The sequence below is a fragment of the Bombina bombina genome, chromosome 6, assembly GCF_027579735.1.
Source record: "Bombina bombina isolate aBomBom1 chromosome 6, aBomBom1.pri, whole genome shotgun sequence".
In the NCBI taxonomy this organism is placed as follows: domain Eukaryota; kingdom Metazoa; phylum Chordata; class Amphibia; order Anura; family Bombinatoridae; genus Bombina; species Bombina bombina.
Genome location: NC_069504.1, coordinates 373,583,346 through 373,597,908, shown reverse-complemented (window position 1 = coordinate 373,597,908; position 14,563 = coordinate 373,583,346). Strand labels below are relative to the sequence as shown.

Here is a 14,563-nt window from a genome sequence, read left to right as displayed (position 1 = left end):
GTAGATAAAAATAGAAACAAGACGTAAGGAGGTGGAATAACCTCAGAGATACAACTTAAAGATGAAAATAATATATAGACTAAGTAATGACAGACTCTTGGCAAATCTAAGATACTACTGTTAATATATAGATAACGATCTAAAACTAGGATATATATATAGCCAGAAATCATCACATTGCTGTTAGTATCTGTTCAAACTAATCATCTGAAATTTATGTGATTCTGTAAACGCAACCCTTGGAGCACCCTAATTAAGATGTCATCAGAAGAAAGGACACTTGTTCATTTGAATGTCATATTGTTTTATTTCTGTATTTTTGTTCTAAAACAATAAAAAATTATTTAAACATAAAGTACACCTCTTCAAGGGGCAAAAGGGACATTGAACACTAGATTTTTCTTTGCATAAATGTTTTGTAAATTATCCATTTATATAGCCCATCTGGGAGGGTTTTGTAAAAATCAGGGGTCAAGTCGAGCGGGAACACATGGGAACGGAGTTCCTGAACTATTTTTGCAGGAGGAACCAAGTTCCCTCTGGACAGAGAATAGAAACACTTTAGTAAACACTGCTGCTGGTGAGAGGAGCTGGAGCACAGTATGGTTAGAGGTATAGTGAGATCCTCCAGTAATGGGCACATTCTACAATACACTAAATGTAAGATTGTCAGTGGCCCTGCTGTGTTATCACCCCTGTTATGAATATTATCTTTATTATCTTTTATTACACATGGTGCTTACATTTCTGTGTGGCTTGTTCTAGGGTAATTTAGCTCATCTCAGCAGAAATAGGACTATTGCACCTTAAAGGGCCATGATACCCAAATGTTGAAACACTTGAAAGTGATGCAGCATAGCTGTAAAAAGCTGACTAGAAAAATATCACCTGAACATCTCTATGTAAAAAAGTTATTTTACCTCAAAATTTCCTCAGTAGCCACACCCCATTGTAAAGGACTTTAAGCAGCAAATCAGTATGTCTGTCCCGGGACAGATAAGGGATTGAGCCTTGTGCACTCTTGCATTATTTCCCTATTCAGTTTAAGGAAGTTTACTATGAAATCTCATGAGAGTTAAGTCAAATATCATGAGATCACAGTAAAAGAGTTCATGACCTGAGCACTGTTGATTGGCTGCTGTTCATTTCTTCTTTTTGTTTGTTATCTGCAGCTGACGTATATTTTTTTTTACACAGAACTTACTCTGCTGAGCTGAGGAGATTGTGAGGTAAAATATCTTCCTTTTTTACATAGAGATGCTCAGGTGATATTTTCCTGTCAGCTTTTTACAGTTATACTCCATCAGTTTCAAGTGATTTAGCATATGAGTATTATGTCCCTTTAAGTGGAATAGATATTGTGACCATTTAGGATTATCAGGACCAAAGCAACCATTCAACCCTTCATTTGGTTTAATTTGCTTTCATTAACCAAAGTCTATAGATTATACACATATAAATACAGTGTGTATATATATATATATATATATATATATATATATATATATATATATATATATATATATATATATATATATATATATATATATATATATATATATATATATATATATATATATATATACACACACACACACACACAATATATTAATTGTTAGGGAGGGTGGAAGTCTTGGTTAGTTCCCACACATTTTTTTGGGAGGACCCTGGTAAAAATGTATAGTTTTGCTTATTTTTTAAAAGGGACACTCAATCAAAATTAAACTTGCATTATTCAGATAGAGCATGCTATTTTAAACAACTTTCCAATTTACTTCCATTAACAAAATGTGCACAGTCTTTTTTATATTTAAACTTTTTGAGTCACCAGCTCCTACTGAGCATGTGCAAGAATAAGTGTGTATGCATTTGTGAATGGCTGATTGCTGTCACATGGTACATGTATGCATTTGTGATTGGCTGATGGCAGTCACATGGTACAGGGGGAGTGGAAAAAGACATAACTTTTAAAATTGTCATAAAAATGTTTTTACTACTCATTTGAAGTTCAGACTAAGTGCTATTGCATTGTCTTGTTATCTTGCATATCTACAGTGTTGACTAGTCCTTTAAATAACATTGTGCTGATTTTTAGACTCCTAACCAAGCCCCAAAGTTTTAGATGTATACTGATGTATACAGACTTCAGATTGCTTCAGTTTGTATAATAAGTCTTTACATATGCAGGGATGGGGGGGTCTGCTCTCAGCCCCTTTCAGTGGGTGTCCTTGACTAACCTCATCAACAGTGCTAAATTGGAATCTTCTAAGTTTTTAAAAGGTTTTATACTGGATTTTTACATCAGTATCTGTGAATATTCTTTATATTAGTGTCTATTACATGCAGTTAAATGAAAATTGATGCATACTGTCCCTTTAATAGAAAGAAGGAAATATAAATCCCACAATCAGGGACAGAAGGGTTCATTCTTTAAAAAAAAATATTCCCCTCTAAATTTGAATGTTTGAAAAACTGGATAAGCACCAGCCATGGGTATAACATGTCTATAAAAAGTAATGCATGCACAGATAAACATAGGGATCAGTAATGCAGTTCCAGTCTCAGGGAAATCCATTTCAATGAGACACTTTAAGGTCAGTGAAAGTTAATGTAAATAGAATGAACTGAAAGACAGAGATTGTACTATTAATATTTATTAAGCCAGTAGCCAGGTCAGAGCAAACCTGGAGCTGCACTGGAAAGGAGGAGATCAGTGACCCAGAAAGAACATCTAAAAATGCACCGTAATGAGAAAAGAGAGGGGGGGGGAGAAACCCAGGTAGAAAAAGACTTCAGGAAAGTGTCAAATGTGTACCAAACCCATCCAACTGACCTGCCCAGAAGAGTATGCTTTGTTCACACAATTTGAAAAATGTATAAATCCCAACGGATTGTATGCCCAAAGACAGAGCTGACTAGATACAATACACAAGTGCAGGGGGAAAAGCAGGTTAAAAAATAAAAGCAAATAAAGTGGACTTGTTGCCAAGAGGGATATGGCTGCACCTCACTGAGGAGAACCACACTAGGCCAAGACGTATGTCTGCCATTTGCTATGTCTTATTCATAGAGGGATTGCTTAATATTTTGTGCTGGACTGTACTATTTAGTCAGGACCAGACTGATAAACTGCAGGAAAGTTTCACTCTGTGAAAGGTACATGCTGGGCAAAAAGAGGCTGCGTCTAGAGTGGTAACTTGCCAATGAACAAGCTATTACTCTATTGTTTGTTCCCAGGTTTAACACTAGAGCTGCAACTAACAATTTTTTTCATAATCGATTAAATCGGACGATTATTTTTTATTAATAGACTAATCGGATAAAAAACATTTTTTGCTATATTTAAAATAAAATCCACATACTGAGTGTTACAAATATAAAATTTCAGTCTAAAACTTTACATTAAAGGGACAGTCTACTCCAGAAATTTAAATTTTTAAAGAGATAGATAATCCCTTTATCACCCATTCCCCAGTTTTGCATAACCAACACTGTTCTATTTATACACATATTACCTATGTGATTACCTTGTATCTAAGCCTCTGCAGACTGCCCCCTTACCTCAGTGCTTTTGACAAACATGCAGTTTAGCCTATCAGTGCAGACTCCTAAATAACTCAACGGGAGTGAGCACAATTATCTATATGACACACATTAACTAGTACTGTCTAACTGTGAAAAAAATGCTCTGAGCTAAGAGGCGGTTTTCAACGAGTTTAGAAATCAGTTTGAGCCTACCTAGGTTTAGATTTTCAAAAATACCACCAAGGGAACAAAAGAAATTTTGATGATAAAAGTACATTGAAAAGTTGATTAAAATTACATGCCCTATCTAAATCAGAAGTTTATTTTTGTCTAGACTGTCCCTTTAACACAACTGTTTGTCCAATTTTGAAGTAGCAGAACAAATTTTTATAATTATGTGAAACAAAACCATGAACGGTTTCAAAAGAGGTAGACGATCACTGTTTATAACATTCTTGTATTCACTCTTTCAGAAACTTTGCATTAAAATGCAAAAATGTCAACTTGTCCATATGCTCCTGGCTGAGACTGGCACTCTTTTTGCCAGCTATTTTGCCTGCAGCAGAGAAGAGGCGCTCAGATGGTGTTGAGGTGCTTGAGATGCATAAGTAGGGTTTTGCCATTTTTGCCAAGGTGGGATATTTATCTTTGTTAGCTCCACTAATGCAAAATGTTTTCCTCCTTGGCAAGGGGCCTCTCAATAAAGTAAGCCTGGGCTTCATTCCAAAATAAAAATATCTTAAAATTCTAAATGCAATGGTAAATAACCAGCTATAAGGCTAGGGAAAAAAATATCTAGTTTGCTCTTAAAATAACAGATAAATTTGGTACATATTACAATTAATTTAAAAAATAAAAAAGCGCTAAGGGCTATATGTCAATAACAGGACAAAAGCATTACACATTTATCTTTACAGTTCTTATAAATCAGAAATAGCAAGCAATCTGCTAATAATTGAGTAAACAGATAATAGTGCACATCAATTCAAATAACAAATCCCATCAATCTAGGGATAGGTGTAAATAACAAGCTCAGCACTGTATCATGCAAAGCATAGTCCCAAATCACCTGATTTAATATAAACAATCCAAATGACGAATCCTATTTTATTTCTGGGTTGCATATAAGCCAGGAGCAGTTGTAAACTTATGCTGACCTGAAAAAGTTAAACATAAACGTCTGTAGACGTCCTTTAGGCTAAGTGCATAAACATAAACCACAATATCATGTGCAAGAGCTCAGTGGAGTGAAGCAGCTGGTGCAGTGCACAGACCAACTAATTGCAAACCAATTAATTGATTATCAGATTCGTTGACAACTATTTTTATTATCGATTTTTATCGATTATATTGATAAATTGTTGCAGCACTATTTAACACATGCACTTCTTGTTACTTCCAAAATCAAATTAAAAACAGAAAATGTTATATAAATATACACACAAACACATGCACACATTTTACTTCAACATTTTTAAAACAGTACTCTTTTATATGCATTCCCCCCCCCCCCCCTATATTTGATGCGGTATTAGCAAGACATACATCATTTTATATTATGACTTCAAGGGTGTACAAATCCCAGAAGCCTAGATCATGTATCGCTAATCCTCAAACCTTTTGTGGAGACGTGTCCAAAAATGTTCTCTTAAGGGAAAATGTACTGTAAATTTGGTTTCCAATGACTTGTCATACCAGCTGCAAGGTGTTAAATGTATTGGAAATTGTTTCTTTAGGTTTATTTTTTTTATATGTAAAATAGCTGGTTTTGCTTTTTGATGTTGCAACCCAATAAAATGGGCTGCATTTGCAGGGATATCAGACCTTCCTACCTTATCACTCCTAACACACAAAAGGCATCTATATCTCATTTTTGTCTGAATACCAAAACCCAATTTCTCTAGCTCCCCATAGGAAGTATAATAGTTTCTTCTGTTGGTTATGTTTAAGTATAGGCTATAAAAAGCTATCTAAAGGGATACTAAATCCAATTTTTCTTTCTTTCATGATTCAGATAGAGCATGCAATTTTAAAGGGCCATAATACCCAAATGTTTAAACACTTGAAAGTGATGCAGCATAGCTGTAAAAAGCTGACTAGAAAATATCACCTGAACATCTCTATGTAAAAAAGAAAGATATTTTACATCAAAAGTTCCTCAGTAGCCACATCCCATTGTAAAGGATTTCTAAGCAGCATATTAGTATGTCTGTCCCGGGACAGCTGAAAGGATGAGCCTCGTGCACTTATGTCATTTCCCTATTCAGCGTAACAATGAAATCTCATGAGAGTTAAGTCAAATCTCATGAGATCACAGTAAAAGAGTTAATGACCTCAGCACTGCTGATGCGGATTGGCTGCTGTTCATTTCTTCATTATTTTTTTTTTACCTGCAGCTGGGAGCAGCCGAGTATAACTTTTTACACAGAACTTACTCTGTAGCTGAGGAGATTGTGAGGTAAAATATCTTCCTTTTTTACATAGAGATCGTCAGGTGATATTTTCCTGTCAGCTTTTTACAGTTATACTGCATCAGTATCAAGTGATTTAGCATATGAGTATTATGTCCCTTTAAGCAACTTTTTAATTTACTCCTATTATCAATTTTTCTTCATTCTCTTGCTATCTTTATTTAAAAAGTAGGAATGACACCCTGGCAATGTTCCTCAGACCAGACATTCTTTCAGCATATCAAAGCCTCCAGAATAGGGTGTTCCTTCTAATTTAGTTAACATGTTTGTTATTAGTAATTTCTGGAACTATGCATATTCCTCAAGATGAGAAAAATAGGCAGGGATGTGGGTGCACTCAAAATTAATTGACTCCTTCCATCCCCTTGGGTCATCCCACCAGATGTGATTTCGGTAATATGAGTCAGGCACAAATAATTGTAGCTTCATTGTAATATACAGCAACATTTGACAATATATATATATATATATATATATATATATATATATATATATATTTATTTTTTTTATTATTTTTTTTTTATTATTATTTTTTATTTTTTAATAAATCACAAATTAAGGCGGTTTGCACTTTACAGACATTCTTCCACGTGTATAAAACCTTCTTATTCTTCTTTGATCCCCCCCCCCTGCCCATTTACAGTTTCATTTTGTTTTTTGCAAACTTGTTTTTTTAATGACATAGTAAACAAGAATAATATTGTATATCATCTTTGTCACAATACAGCTTATTCATGACAATATGATTTTGGCCACATTGATTTGCATTTACCGTATTTACATTTTTTAAATATTACTGTGGAACAGTTAACCAATACAAAAATCAGCCATTGACTGTCTCATAATGCACAGAAAATTATGCTGGTTATATGATAGCTTTAAAAAAAAAAAAAAAAGGGGAAAATCAAGTAGGTTGTCCGGCAATTTTACCAAAGAATAGTATTTGTGGCTGTGAATATTACAAAACAAAAGATCAGAGGAAAAATGTAATTCTTTTACTGTAATTGATATAGGGTTAAAGAGCCACTTTATAAATATAGATTATATAATGTATTCCAAAATTTTAATCACTATCTTTATTTTTCATAAACAATTTTTAAATTTCTGTGTAAAAAAAATATAATTGTTTATGATAATGCTATAGCTTAAACATTGTTTTTTTGACTGACATTCTGTACTATATATAAATAAATCAGCAGGGGAAGCCCAATTCATTGAATTTTAAAGAATCGGCAAGAAAAACAACCCAGGCAAGGGTGTTTGTATAGACCTACGTAGAATAACCCAAAAAGTGATCCCTGGATGTATCAAGTCCTGATAAAAAAAACACACCAACTGTCCCAACTACTTATCCCATAATATATCAGTGCACTGCACAAAGGTAAGCTCCCCTCCTCCTAAGAGTGGAAGGTGCAAAAAGAAGAGGCAAAACTAAAACTTGAGAGAAATAGTACAAAACTGGAGACAGAATAGAGAAAGACCGTAGAAAGCGGAGGAGGAAAACAGAATGAGATACAGCATTAGAAAAGAATGATGGGATATGAGGGAGAGAAAAGTGCAGCACAGGGGAACCAAATGATGAGACAAGAAAGGGGAGGGGTTAGGAAGAAATGGGGATGAGAAACAACAAATGAAGGAATAAAGCAAAAGGGTCAACAACACAAAATGCAACAAAGATAAGAAAAAGGGAACAAAGCAAAACAAATTGAGGGGTGATTACGAAGAGCTGGACAACATATTGCCCAATATAAAAATATATGCTGATTGGTTGACCCCTCCTGAGTGCCCCTAGTTAGTTTAAAGTGAAGGTAAACTTTCCCTAATGTCGATCAAGTATAGCATTCTTTTTTTTTTTTTTAAATAAATATGACTTTCATTCATCAATTCTTTTGTTTGTGTGTATATATCAAGATATCGCCGTTATAAAGCTATGTATAAACGATCCACTAAATCAACCCGTATTTTATTTTATTTTTTCGATCACGTTTTTTTCATAATCAATTTATTCTGTCCATTAGGCGGATGTCACTCGACGTCATCCGCCCCTTGTTTCATCTACGCAATTATATTTTTCTTCGGAATGACTTCCAAGCGCACTCCCGTTTCACGCATGCGTATTCGTAACAGTTAGGAATTCCTCTATAATGTCACCTGCTTCTTACAGACGGCTTTGCTACTGACAAGCGCATCATGTATATAAACTGATTAATACATTTATTTAGAACATGATAGTAATTGACACTGTAAAAAAGAATGGCACTACATCTTAATTTTTTAAATTTTATATACAAAGGCAGAATAAAGATTGTTGCATACTATGTTACTATTGATTTTAAATGCTATCACAAAAAGTTTGGAAATATAAAGTACATGAAATATGCTTTTAAATCCCCAAATATATTAATGTGTAAAGATTACAAAATATAATAGAGACGTGTATAGATGTTTATAAATATATCTATAGTTTTATAATGTACAAAAAAAAAAACACATGACCCAAGAAGCGAAAACGATGTCTTTGAATACATAGCTAATGATTAATAAGTATAAAGGATTTATTAAAGTGGCTTCGTTGATTTGTGCATGCGCATTGCAATCCAAGATCGTGAATGAGCATTTGTGACACGTAGAGAGTGGGTGGGACTGCTGAAGACGGCAGTAGGGATGGGGAGGAGTCGGGAGCCAAATGGTAGGGAATTAAAAAATAATTTATTAAAACTATGTCAGAAATCAGGGGAAAAAAAAGTTAGCGACTACATGAATGGTAGGTTGTCTTTAAGACAAGTTGCATTCTAAAATAAATTAGGTGCCATTAAAATGGAAATTTGTAATGCAAAGTAGCACATTTCATTTTTTGCATAATGCATTTTATATCATATGTACAAATACAACAGCAGGTAATGCACACATGCATTCCTGTGTCAGGCACACTCCAAGCATTACTCAGAACATGCATGAGACAAGAATGGCCAAACACGTGGTCTACTTCTATATCAGGGATGGGGAACCTTGGCCCTCCAGATGTTTCAGAACTATATTTCCTATGATGCTCAACTGAACTTCAGAGTGCCTAAGCATCATGGGTAATGTAGTTCTGAAACATCAGGAGTGTGAAGGTTCCCCATCCCTGCTCTATATGATTGAAAAGTTGAACAGAGTATGAAATTATTTTAAAAAAAAATAAAAAATAAAAAAATTACAAAGTGTGCCTCCTATTTATCTTTAATAATCCTAGTACAAAATTATAAAACACATTCCCAAATATCCTATTCATATGTGTTTATTTCATCCCCTCTAATTTGTTATTGTTTAGAAAGAAAATATCTAACTTTTAATGCTGTATAGTATCTGCGCACGGATTGGTTAATGGCAACACAGCCCCCTGTGGTAGCAAGTAATCTTGAGTTGCAACAGTGAAGAAGAGCTTTGGCATGGTTTGCAGTGGAGGAATGAAATAACAGCACATTTTATTGAGTTACCTGATGCGCTAGAGGGGTCCTTTTGTTTATACTGAATATATGCTTGTTCTCTCAGTTTTTTAAAGCCACAATTAGAGTGTAGACGTCTAGTACGGAGTGGTGGTATGTGTGAGGCTGGGCGTGACAAAATCAACACTACTAATTTTTGGGATGATTCTACATATATTAATATACAAACACCCTTATCTAGATACAAAACAATGTCTCACTATCTCCATAATTTATATTTAAAAAAAAAAAAAAAAAAAAATTATATATATATTTTTTTTTTTTCTCATGCTGGGCCTGCTCGAGTCCTAGGTCCCAATGATTGAAAGCTCTCTGGGCTGGCGAGATTATTAAAGAATGTTCGCCAGTCCTATTTCCCTGGTGCAATGATCTAAAGCCATGTGAAATATGCACAACAAAATTTGTAGTTTAGACATCATACAAAACAAATATTTGAACTATTCACACAAAAATAAGCAGGGGAAAAATTGCATTGTTAAAGGGACACTGAACCCAATATTTTTCTTTCGTGATTCACATAGAGTATGCAATTTTAAGCAAATTTCTAATTTACTCATATTATCAATTTTTCTTCATTCTCTTGCAATCTTTATTTGAAAAAAGAAGGCATCTAAGCTTTTTTTGGTTCGGTCCTCTGGACAGCACTTTATTGGTGGATGAATTTATCCACCAATCAGCAAGAACAACCCAGGTTGTTCACCAAAAATGGGCCGGCATCTAAACTTAAATTCTTGTATTTAAAATAAAGATACCAAGAGAATGAAAAAATTTGATAATAGGAATAAATTAGAAAGTTGCTTAAAATGTCATGCTCTGACTCACGAAAGAAAAAATTTGGGTTCAGTGCCCCTTTAAGGTAGATTAAAGATCTTAAATAAATTCTTCACCAAAAGTCGTATGTTAACAAAAAAAATAAAAATTGTATGTAATTTACACAGGAATAAATCAAATATGCATAGTGTAAATCGTAATTTTAGTACACTGGGTGTGCAAAATTCGCACCGAAATTTGAACTTATAAATACAAAATGCAAAGCACAATTGTTTATTCGTAAAATGGGCGTATGTGAAAATGTCTCTAATCCCAGCGTAATTCTATTAAAATTTTCACACTGCAGATTTCTCGCCAAATAAAATGTGGCTAGCTTTTCTCAGAACACTCAAAATAATTATAAACCTAATAGAAAAACACATATATATGAAAATATAGGCGAATGTAAGATGCTCTATGCAGAAAGCAGCATAATGTGAGTTATATTGGCTGCAGGACTTTAATTTTAATGTGCTCCCCCTGCACCCTGCTAACTTCGCTCTAAGGAGCGAAGTGTCCCTATCCAGCGAGCTCCAATACTTTCAATAGGAGCCATCTCGTCACTCGCAGGGACTGCCCCTTTTTTAAAGGTCATTCCACCCGGGCAGCCCTGCGAGAGTCGTTGAGAAAAAGTGGCTTAGAGCAGGCGAAAATTATATCATTGCGCCCTTAGGCTAGCTCAGGGATTAGGGGTGAAGAACGATAAGTGAGAAGATAATAGGCAAAGATAAGGAAGTCCAATTAAAAAGGGACATACTAAACAAAAACAAAAAAACTGCATCTTTGAGCACTGTGAATTTAAACCTGGGTAAAGGATTAAATACATGGATAAAATTAAAGGGACACTGAACCCAAATTTTTTCTTTTGTGATTCAGATAGAGCATGCAATTTTAAGCAACTTTCCAATTTACTCCTATTATCAAATTTTCTTCATTCTCTTGGTATGTTTATTTGAAAAGCAAGAATGTAAGTTTAGATGCCGGCCCATTTTTGGTGAACAACCTGGGTTGTCCTTGCTGATTGGACAGCACCAATAAACAAGTGCTATCCGTGGTTCTGAACCAAACATTTGCCGGCTCTTTAGCTTAGATGCCTTCTTTTTCAAATAAAGATAGCAAGAGAACAAAGAAAAATTGATAATAGGAGTAAATTAGAAAGTTGCTTAAAATTGCATGCTTTATCTGAATCACAAAAGAAAAAAAAATTGGGTTCAGTGTCCCTTTAAGCACCTGGTGAGCTCCTTTGCTACCCCCAGAAGAACATGTATTCTCCAATCAACGGTCATAGTGGGAAACTGCTGTCTGATTGGAGAATACTTATATATGTTGTGTGTTTAACTACTAGTAAGGCGTTAAATAGACATATAGTGTAATAAAATGCTTGTTGGTTATTACAGACTCCTATACATGCTCAGTAGGAGCTGGTGCATCAGAATATGTGCATATGAACAACTGAGCACAAATTGATTATGGAAGTAAATTGAAAAGTTGTTTAAAATTGCACGCTGTATGTAAATCATGAAAGTTTTATTTTAACTTTAGTGTCCCTTTAGCCCCTGCGGGTTAAACACAGAGACTTGGTCCTGAGCAGTAACTTGCTGTGCTATGTGCATATTCAACATCTTTCTTAGGAGTGTCAATGCATTATGGTTCCTGAGCATAATTTTAAAGGGATATGAAACACAAACATTTTCTGTCATGATTTAAATAGAGATAACATTTTAAACATCTTTCCAATTTACATATACTATCAAATTTGCTCTGTATCCTCTGTTGAAGCAGCAGCAATGCGCTACTGGGAGCTAACTGAACACACAAGAGGCACATATATATGTGCAGCCACAAATCAGCAGCTAGCTCCAATTATTGCTTGGCTGCTCTTGATCCTATCTAGGTAAGCTTTTTAACAAAAGGATAGCAAAAGAACAAAACAAATTAGAGAACAGAAGTTAACTGGGAAGTTGCTTAAAATTGCATGCTCTATCTGAATCATGAAATCATTTTGGGGTTATATGTCCCTTGAACATACTTCAATGAGCATTTATATAATACATTTTTCCAGATGTATAAAAGCATTTCATAGCAATGTCCCTTTAAACATAGCACCAAGGGAACTTCATTAAAAAATAAACTGTTATAACAAAACAGAGCAATTCATTTTTCTTTTGTATGACTATTTAATAACAGAAAAAAGGTAGACATCATACACAATAAAAAAGGAAAATAAAGGAATTCTTAAACAAAGAATGAAATAGAGTGTACAGGGAAATAAAAGATGAGGTAATACAGAACAAGGTTGAATTGTAAGCCAAGAACAATTCACAGGACAGAGCTGGCCAAATGTTTCAGTAACCAAAGCTACATCATCCTCTCTCTCCTAACACCTACAGATTTCTTTATCAAAAATCTATTTTGTGTCTAGGTTCCCACGTGGTCAGGTATTCATATAGCCCCACTCATAAGATATGAATTAACCCAAGCATTGCCATAATCCTATGAAGTTGCTGGAATCCTAAAAGCTGATCTCAACCATTTTTTTCACATGCTGTAATCATTTGTCTGATCTCACCCTAGCAGACTCTCCCCTTCCCCCAAGCCCTCATAGATTCTGGATGGACCCACCCAAATGTAAGTTCTCAATGTCTCCCCAAGGTCTCCTCCCACCAGAGCCCCCTCAAAACAGCTCAGATATCATACACACACAAAAAAAAAAAAATAGAAAAAAAAAACAAAAACAGTGGAACAGACTCTCTCCCCTATCCTATGACCCACCCTCCCTGCTTACTAGTAATGTGCACCAACTCCCATTCTGCAGTGACCCAGACACAAAGAAGTAAAACTGACAATGCAGCCCCAATCAGTCCTTGAGCCCAGCTCAGCAGCACTCAGGATATCTGTGAATCGTACAGCAACTTACATGCCTGGCAATGCAGCAAGTCCTGCTAAATTGCTAATAAAGGTTGCAAAGCCAAGCGTATGTGAAAGAGGCTATACAGTTATTCATTGCAGAATCAGCCACAAAGAGAGTATAGGAAAAGTGGAACATAAACATCTTGCTGGCAATAATATGACTGTGTTTACGCTATACCATGTAGATAATACCATACAGTCTGATTTTCCATTCACCTAGAATTGTGGGTAACGTTACTTTTGAATCCTTTGTCTGCGTCATTTAAAGAGATCACATCAGTCAGTGCAGACATATTTGCACATCCCTAAACATGGAATATGTGTGCAATGTGCATTCCTGTCATACACGACTAATCTGTGCCATCTCACCTCCCGCAGAACCATCCTATGTTCCTTGCCCTAATGCTGTGTGCCCCACCCCTATCATGTGCCAAGCATCATTACATTGAACAGATACTCCAATATCAGTAATAACGCATCAGCAACTGATCCTGCTTTATGCTCCACACCCCAATACGCAACCCCTAGTACCCGAGCATATAGAGCTATAAACAAACGATTTATACAGCTCGTTAACAACCCCATAATGATCAACCTGCGCACCCCAATGCCATGCAGCATATGACACTGATGTACACGATAATGCAGAAATGCAATGTCCTATATAGCTCTGCATCCTCTGATCACTATATCTGCCAAACTGATGCATATTCTATGCACCAAAATGCCTTATTTGTCTTAACAATCACTTCCAATTTTGAGTAGGCAACAATAATCCAAAAATCTTTGTCCTCAATCGCACTGCTGCAATTAAACCTTCATACTACCAGGCACCATTATGCACCCATTGTCCTTTATTGATCATGCACCTCATAATCTGTGCTCATCTAGGTGCGACCCCCAAACCAGAATATTGCTCGGCTTACCAGTCTTTGGGGTTGTCTTCTTGAATAACATCCTGGTAGGCAGCCAGCAGCTCCAGGCGGTGAGTGTTGAAGCTAACGGAGGCCATGCCGGCTGCAGGCTGACTGTTTGCCGGGGGATGGAGAGATGAGGCAGCGGACTGAGGGAGGGAAGTAGGGATGAGGAGGAGAGCGATGGAGAGAGGAGGGGGTAGTGACACACTGCAGCTGGGGAAGGGGAGGGCTGAGGGGCTGGGGAGGCGCTAGGTCCTAGTGCTGGGGCTTACCCTGTAGAACTACCTTTTTTCTATAAAATAAAATCTAATTTAGCAGTGAATAATAATGTATTGCTTATTTGCTTTTAGAAAAAAGTATGTTTTGCATAAAAAATATTAGGAGGGAAAGATTAATTAGTATATATATATATATATATATATATATATATATATATATATAT

General features: G+C 35.5%; 1 protein-coding gene across 1 annotated transcript in view; it reads right to left on the bottom strand.

Annotated features, from left to right (window-relative positions):
- The window catches only part of DBN1 (drebrin 1), a 335,364-nt gene extending 321,087 nt beyond the window's left edge, over positions 1–14,277 (bottom strand). Inside the window, exon 1 of the mRNA XM_053717068.1 lies at positions 14,131–14,277. Within this exon, the coding sequence (XP_053573043.1) occupies positions 14,131–14,216 (86 nt within the window). The 5' untranslated portion in view covers positions 14,217–14,277. The remainder of the gene's footprint in view (positions 1–14,130) is intronic.
- Positions 14,278–14,563: the final 286 nt, after the last annotated feature.